Raw genomic sequence first — 8,264 nt, forward strand, 5'->3', positions numbered from 1 at the left:
TCTTTGTGCCATTTTCACTCTTTTTTTTTTTTTCTGTTTAGCTCTGTTTTCTTTTTTTTTTCTTTTTAATTTAATTTTATTTTTAAACTTTACAATATTGTATTAGTTTTGCCAAACATCGAAATGAATCCTCCTAAGACCTCTACCCCAGTGCTTAATAGAAGTGGCGATGGCTGGCACCCTTGTCTCCTGAATTTTGAAAGAAATGTTTCTCAGGTTTTTCCATTGAGTATGATTTTTACTTTGCTTTCTTGATAGCTGTTCTTTTCAGTTAAGGAAATTTGGAGGAACTTACTCTTGTTCTTTTTCTTAAAAAACAATTTGTTGAAGGCATGTCAACAAATGAAGTTTTACTTATCCTTTGTATGGTATGTTTCACTTCTTTCTGCTTTCTTTAGATTGGCTCTGTCTGGCTCTTTTTTAAGTCTGCATTTTTAAATAGAGCTTTGCTTTTCCCATATTGTTTTTATTCCTTCTTTTATTTATTTATTTATGTAATTTAGCCATTATTTAAACATATGAATTTTAATCTCATTCAGTTGGTCCTATTACCCCAAGTTCTTTGGAGCTCTAATTCTTTGCCTTTTGCTGTGTTTGTTGCATCTCTCGTGATAGATTTTTTTTTCCTTACATGTTTTGTGAGTTTTAGATTGACAACAAAGTTTTCATTTATTTATTTTTTGGGGAATGGTGTGAGGGCTGAGATTCAAAAGTGTCCCTCCTGAGTCATTTTGAATTTGCTTTCTTGATTTTCCTCCTCTAAATGCCATCACTGCCTGTGATCTGCTTTCATGTGAATGGCTGGGCTTGAAGATTCCTGCCTTCCTAGAGAATGTACATTTAGCCTTGGAGTTTCTCTTTCTTGCAGATTTTGAAGAGGTTCAAAAATTTTTACTGTCTTCCTGAGGGTGGTGGTGTAATTTTTCTGTGACCTTTTATACTGAAAATACAGCGCTCTGGAGGTCTAGACAAACCTGGGTCTTGGTTCCACTTCTCATGTCTGCCTGGTTTAAAACCCAGGTCCTTCCCCTTCAGTGATGTTCTGATCTGGGAATTCCTTTCCACTTTCTCATGGCCCCATGGTGCCAGTTGTATGCTTGCTATTCTGCTTTTCAGTTCTCCTTTTCTTTCTGGCCTGTGGGAATTTCCCATAGTTTCTCAGCAGTCAGCTATATATTTAAATAAAATGTGACGTCTCTTTTTGATATTTTAAATTATGTGTAGCAGGAAGGATTCAGTTATGTGGGTGACTCAGTTGCCCCTGTTCCCAGAACCCTCTGTGGAAGGCTGATACTCCTCTCCCCTCAAGATACACATCCTCATCCTTAGAAGCTGTGACTATGTGACCTTGTATAACAAAAGAGGCTTTGAAGATGTGATTAAATTAAGCATATTGAGATGGAGTGATTATTCTAGATTACCTGGGGGAGCCCTATGTAATCACAAAGGTCTGTATAAGAGGGATATAGGTGGCTTATACTCAAAGAAGGTGATATACTTAGAGAAGCAAGTTGCAGTCTGAGAAATTTGAAGATACAGCACAGCTGGCTTTGAAGATGGAGGAAGAGAGTATATAGGCCAGGGAGTTCAGGTGGCTTCTAGAATCCCTGTCTCTTCAGCTTCTCTGATGCTTGAACTCTCACCTTTGACCTTGTGTTGACCTTTGATGCTAATGTGTGTTTTTCTGTTTTGTTTCTTTCTTTGTTTTTTCTTTTTTCTCTCTTTTTCTTCTTTTGTGCTGCTGCATTGGTTTTGCTAGAACGACAACTGAAGAGGAAATATTTAAACTTGCATTTGAATATAGAATAATCTTTTTTTCTTAGAACTCCATAAGATAGCTACTTGATCTTGTGACTTCCATTCTTTGTCTTCCGAGCAAACCTACTAGCACATACCGTGCGGTGTTTTTATTTCTGTGAACACACAGCCCATTCATTTCTAGGCTTTGTTTCTCTGTGTGCTTAGTTTTAAAGACAATTTTGAAGCAACAGTGAAATAAAAGATGTCACTGAAAAAAAATCTGAAAAAGGCAAAGAAACAGGTTCTTCCCTAGAGATTTCAGAAGGCATGAAGTGTTACTGACACCAGTATTTTAGCTTAGTAAGACCCATGTTGGACTTCTGACCTCTAGAATTATAAGAGTGTGCTTTTGTGGTGTTTTAAGCCACTAAGCTTGTGCTAATTTGTTAAAGCAATAATAGGAAACTGATATACCCTCTCAAATGTTTTTGAAGGAGAGGTGCCTAGTGTCAGTGATGAAGATAGACTAAAACTATATTAAAGATACAGCAGAGTGAACTTGGTGAGGAATATTCTTGACAGAGAGGTTCATAGAAGGCTTCTGAGGTGGTGCAGTGGTAAAGAATCCACCTGCCAATGCAGGAGACGTAGGAGACACAGGTTCGATCCCTGGGTTGGAAAAATACCCTGGAGAAGGGAATGGTTACCCACTCCAGTATTCTTGCCTGGAGAAAGCGATAGACAGAGGAGCTTGACGGGCTACAGTCCATAGGGTTGCAAAGAGTCAGACATGACTGAGCACACATCTAGAGGAAAAAAACCAGAGCAGAGATGCTTGTGAATGTTCTAGATAATATATTCAGTAACCACATAATGTCTAGTCTGGGAGTTAGAACTTCTTATGGAAGTGATAAAGTGCTCTACCCACCCCACCCCCACCCCCTTTTAGTTGCAGGTTTTATTTTCCAAAGGGCAAAAGATTCTCATTGTTAATGAGCTTGTAAGTTGGCTAGCTGAGAGAGCAGAGAACAGTTTTCTCCTATTGCTAAAATGCTGGTGTTCTAAATAAAGGATTTGGTTTGTTGGGAGGGTCCTGACAGGAATAGCTAAATACTTCACTCCAGCTCTATGGTGGGGATTATGTTAGTGATGAAATATCAGGCAGATTTCTTTAACAGATGTTCCTGACTTATTGTTTCCAAATGTGTGAATTGTTTTGTGTGTGCTGTGTGGGTTGCTGTGACAAACGACCACAAACATGGTGGCTTAAAAACAAAAGATTTATTCTAACAGTTCGAGAGGCCAGATATTTAAAGTCAACAGGATTGCACGCCCTCTGAAGCCCCAGGGGAGAATCCGTTACTTGCCTTCTTGCCTCTTCTATTTTCTGGTGGAGGCCAGCATTCCTTGGCTTGTGGGCTCATCACCCTTTGCCTCTTTGTATTGCTGTCTCCTTTCTGTGTCTCTGTAATCTCCCTCTGCAACTCTTTTTTTTGGGGGGGGCGTTATTTTTTAATTGGAGGAATATTGCTTTGCAGTGCTGTGCTGATTTCTGCCATACAACAGTGTGAATCAGCCATAATTATACATATATGCCTCTCTCTTACAAAGACGCTTGTTATGACGTTTAGACACCACCTGATAATCCAAGATAAGGTTCTCCTTTTTAGACCCTTAACTTAGTGACATCTTTTGCCATACGATATAATATTCATTCTTTTGCTTCGTATGGTAGTATTCAGTTGGGGTCATTTTTTTTGGCCTACTATCTGCTGCCTTACTCTTTCTTTGCAATCTTTGGCTTATTCTATCTATCTGGATTTTTTTGTTGTTTGTTGATTATTCTATATTCTGGCCCACCTTGTAAACTATCTCTGACATAGCAATGGTCTGTACCACTGTGATTTTTTCATTCTCTCCTATGTTGAATTCTAGAATGAAAGTCAGGAAACTGCAGCCCGTGAGTCACATCCATTACAGTGCTTGTAATTGTGCAATCTGCCAAATAAGAATGATTGTACATTTTTATTTTATTAAAACAATTTTTTTCTTCTTTCTTTTTATTTTTTAAATTATGAAAGTATGATAACACATTTACAGGAGACTTGGAAAATACAGAACAATGTAACATATAGTTCCATTATATATTACAGTTTAAGTAGATAAATTAAGATTGTTTTAGTTGGAGTTTCAATATCAAACTCTCAAAAACTAAGAGTGAATAGACAGAAACATAGAAGGATATAGTAGACTTGAAAAGCTCTATGACCCAATTCAACATAATTAAGATTTTTCACACAACAGCAGGATACAGATTCTATTTTAAGTTCCCATAGACTATAAGCCAAGAGACACTGGAACATATCCAGGGCCATAAAACAAGGTGCAAAGACTTCATGGCCTAAAGGTTTTGAACTCATACAGAGTCTATTCTCTTATCACTGTGTAATTATGTTAGAAATCAATATCAAAAGATGTTTGAAAATAACCCACATATTTTCAAGTGCTATGTGACATTTACCAAGAGACATCTTTGACTTAGACCTTGAAAGCCTCAATAAAGTTAAGTTTTTACATTTTTAAATGGTTGAGAAAAATCAAGAGAAGAATATTTTGTTCCACATGAAAATAATATGAATTTAAGTCTCAGTATCTGTAAATGAAGTGTCATTGGAACATAACCCTGCTGTTTCATTTATGTATTATCAGTTGCTGCTTTTGTGTTATGATTGAATAATTATGGCAGAGCCTGTGTGTTCCATAAAGCCAGATGGCAACTCTCTGGCTCTTTACAGAGTAAGCTTGCCAACCTTTGTTTTTGTAGGGGCATCTTGTCTCTGGCTTCCGGTATATAGTGGGCACCAAGCATTTGTTGATGAATATTTAACTTGTGGCAAGAATTTCATTAATATCATTAAGGATTTGGGATGATTCCCAAAAGGATTCTTCAAAACTATGGATTAGAAGAATTTTATGTATCATGTTATTCATGATTCCGATCTTTTTGGCCCTAAAACTCAAAGAAATACAGAGTAAATGTCCTGCCCCAGAATTTAATTGAATAAACAGGCATCACACACAGGACTTGAAGCTGGTGAGTGCTGGTTAATTTTACAGAAAACTTGGCTGTGCTGTGATTGCAAGGTGTTTTTTTCAGACATCCGTCTAGAAGTTGCTCTGAAGGTATTTTTTAGAGGTGATTAACATTTACACTCAGTTGACTTTCAGTAATTGTGGGCCTCATGTATGATATGAAATATGAAAGCATTAAGAACAAGAACTGGGTTTCCTAAAGGAGAAGGGATTTTGTCTCAAAATGGCATCTTAGAAATCCTGCCAGAATTTCCAACCTGTCATCCTGCTCTGCACATTGCGGACTTTCTAGCCCGTACAGTTACATAAGCCCGTTCCTTGTAATAAATCTCCTCTGTTTCTCTCTCGATATGTATCTTCTTGGTTCTGTTTCTCTGGAGAACCCCGACTGATGCAGCAGGTCAGTCTGATGTGTTGAGCATGTGGACCATCTTCAGTGTTTCTTCCCACCATGCGATGTGGATGCTAAGCGTCACCCTCTCCCCTCATGGAGGCGAGGCCCGTCCAGCAGCATCGCCCTCTCCTTCCTTGACACCTCCTCCAGGCTTCTGCCTTTCACACCTCGTGAAAGGAAATGTGTTATATTTGGATACAACAAAGTCAGAAATAAGCTCACTTGTGATGGGGCCGAGGACTTTTTGTCCATCCAAGAGAGTCTGAAGTTTGAGAAGGCTGCGAATGAGGTGATAAGAGAGTCAGATGCAGATGGATCTGCTGAGAAGCAGCAGTTGAGAAAATGAGTGTTTGTGAGAAGTTTTTCCTCTTTTTCTCCTTCTGAAAACAAAGCTTCCTGTGTGTACATGATGGAGACCACTAGGTCCATGTAACTCCGTAACTCAGTCCTGTCGTACTACAGATGGTTGCTTTTGTTCCCAAGTTTTGCTGCTTTATCATAAGTGGATAAAAATACAAACAGCTGCTGTTATTTAGCCATTTTACTCATATGTCTACACATGTTAAGAATTTTTATGTACCAAGACATTTAAAATGTGTGTCTGATAAACGACTACATGTATAAAAAATTATACGTTTCAGTAAAGAATCATTTGAATGAGTATTGACTTATTTTGTATTTCAAGACAAAGTTTATTAGGCCTCAAAGTGGTGCTAGAAAGTTTATTTTACATACTTCTATTTCTCCCAGCAAGGTATTAAAAACTGTCAAGTTGCTCCAGGAAATGGTTAGCACTTGAGTGACTTGAAGATCCTCTCTCTTTCCTGCTCCACCCCCATCCCCACCCTTCCCACATACCTACTGAAGCTGTGTCTTCTATCAATTGATTATAATCTTAATATGACATGCTATTTAAGTGTTATTTTAAAGAAGTAGCTGTAACTTTGAATGGTAATGACCGATTGAGGCATGTGTTTACCTCTTACACTTGACTTTGTTTTATAATACAAATTAAGTGGTTGGGATGTCAAATAATTTCTTCTTACTCAGAATGCCATGTTTAAGTAATGTAGCTAAAATCTCTTAACACTCTTTTCGTCCTAAAAGTTTTAGAAGTTTCTCTCTATATTTGAATGCTAATGATATCTAAAGCAGTTCATTTCAGCGACAGTTCTGCAAGATATTTTTGACTGTTCCAAGGGTCAAGTTCTGTGATAGGTGTGGGCAATACAGAGAGGTGAAAAGATGGGGTCTCTAAGTTGTTCACAGACCCCTATGAGAGACAAGCTTGGAATCAGAGTGTTAATGTGATGAAGAGAGTAGAACCACATTGGAAGAACAGAGATTGCTCAGAGATTTGAGAAATGAATTTGGTTTGTTGGGGACTTAGGAAGACACCCCAGAGAAGTTCACTTGTTCTGGGCTTTGAAGGAAAGATATGTGATTTCCACATGAGGAAACAAGTGTGTCAGATGGAGATATATTGGTGTCTAGCAGTTTTAAATATGCTGTTAGTTCAAAAGCTTAAATAGAAATCATTTAGGTTTAGTAAACCAGACGGCCTCTGAGGCTCCACACTATAGATGATTGTTTTTTAAAAGCATGTCTGAGGATTAATACTTGTTAAAACAGCACTATAATGAGATCACATGTGTATTCCAGTATCGAGTGTTAGCAGTCATTCGTAAGATACTAAGCAGATGCCTGAAGGATGTCCTTGATGTTAATATATAAGTTGGCATTTCTCCTCTTTCTTTTTCCTGCCCCTTCCTCTCCCTCCTCACTGCCCTTTGTGGTGATTTTTGCAGTTGGTTAGCCTGCTTCTGATTGGAATTGCTGCATGGGGCATCGGCTTCGGGTTGATTTCCAGTCTCCGTGTGGTTGGCGTGGTCATCGCAGTTGGCATCTTCTTGTTCCTGATCGCTTTAGTGGGGCTGATTGGAGCTGTGAAACACCATCAGGTGTTGCTTTTTTTTGTATCCTTTTTTACAACTGGGAGTTTTACCCCCACTGGGTTTGTTCTTACCTTGTCGATTAGTCTTTTTGTAACCCTAACTTAAAATTACCATCAGGAGATGAATTGTCAGACAGCAGCTCCTGGCCAGCATTATGTGTATTTGCTCAACCAATATTAGGAACGTTTCTTAGTTAAGTTACTGTATGTTTACATATGCTCTCTTCTTTTCACATCGTGAAGAATGTATCCTGCAAGTTCAGTATCGTCCTACGTGTATGTTGCAAATTCAGCATTACATTTAACTGATTCAGGGGCCTCTAGATCCTTTCCAAGTCTTTAATATTAGGTTGAGAATTTCTCAGTGATTTTTTTAAGACTCGATATTCAGAAAGCTTGCATACATTTATCTATACTTACTTCCTGCTTTTTCTATGTAACAATTTTTATTTTAATCTAAATGAAATTACAATGGATCAGCTATTATTTATTTTTAATGTTATTGAAGTATAGTTGATTTAAATGTTGTGTTTAATTTCTGCTGTACAGCAAAGTGACTCACTTATACACATATCATACGTATTTTTTTTCACATTCTTTTCCATTATGGCTTATCACAAGATATCGAATATAACTCCCTGTACTATACAATAGGACCTTGTTGTTTATTCATTCTTATGTAGGTAACAGCTTGCATCTGCTAATCCCAAACTCCAAAGCCATCCCTTTGTACTCCCCTTCCCCTTGGCAGCACAAGTCTGTTCTCTATGACAGAAAGCATTTAAGTAATTATTGAAGTTAGTCTTTTTCTAGGTAATTATACCTGCAGTGTTTTATCAAAATAAAAATTACATGTTTTCTTTTTGAAGTTTCTCCAAGTGCCCTTATTCTGTGTTCTAGGTGGCTTCCTTTTGGTGCATGTGAAGTTGTCAGTACCTCTGTTTGATGTTATTCTAAATATTTCCAGAAATATACTTAACTTTGATTCTCAGTACATGATTATTCTCTTGCTTGTATTCATTGTCCAGTTTTCAGTATCATGTGCTTGTTTAGCCCTGAACCAGGAGCAACAGGTAAGCAAGG

At 37.7% G+C, this 8,264-nt stretch overlaps 1 protein-coding gene across 1 annotated transcript in view; it reads left to right on the top strand.

Moving 5' to 3' along the window:
* Positions 1-8,264, top strand: part of TSPAN13 (tetraspanin 13) — a 38,256-nt gene that overhangs the window by 19,251 nt on the left and 10,741 nt on the right. The window contains exons 2-3 of the mRNA XM_010862170.1: positions 7,036-7,203; positions 8,174-8,254. Coding sequence (XP_010860472.1) covers positions 7,036-7,203; positions 8,174-8,254 — 249 coding nt within the window. The remainder of the gene's footprint in view (positions 1-7,035; positions 7,204-8,173; positions 8,255-8,264) is intronic.

Source organism: Bison bison, unplaced genomic scaffold, assembly GCF_000754665.1.
Source record: "Bison bison bison isolate TAMUID 2011002044 unplaced genomic scaffold, Bison_UMD1.0 scf7180017864479, whole genome shotgun sequence".
Taxonomy (NCBI): Eukaryota; Metazoa; Chordata; class Mammalia; order Artiodactyla; family Bovidae; genus Bison; species Bison bison.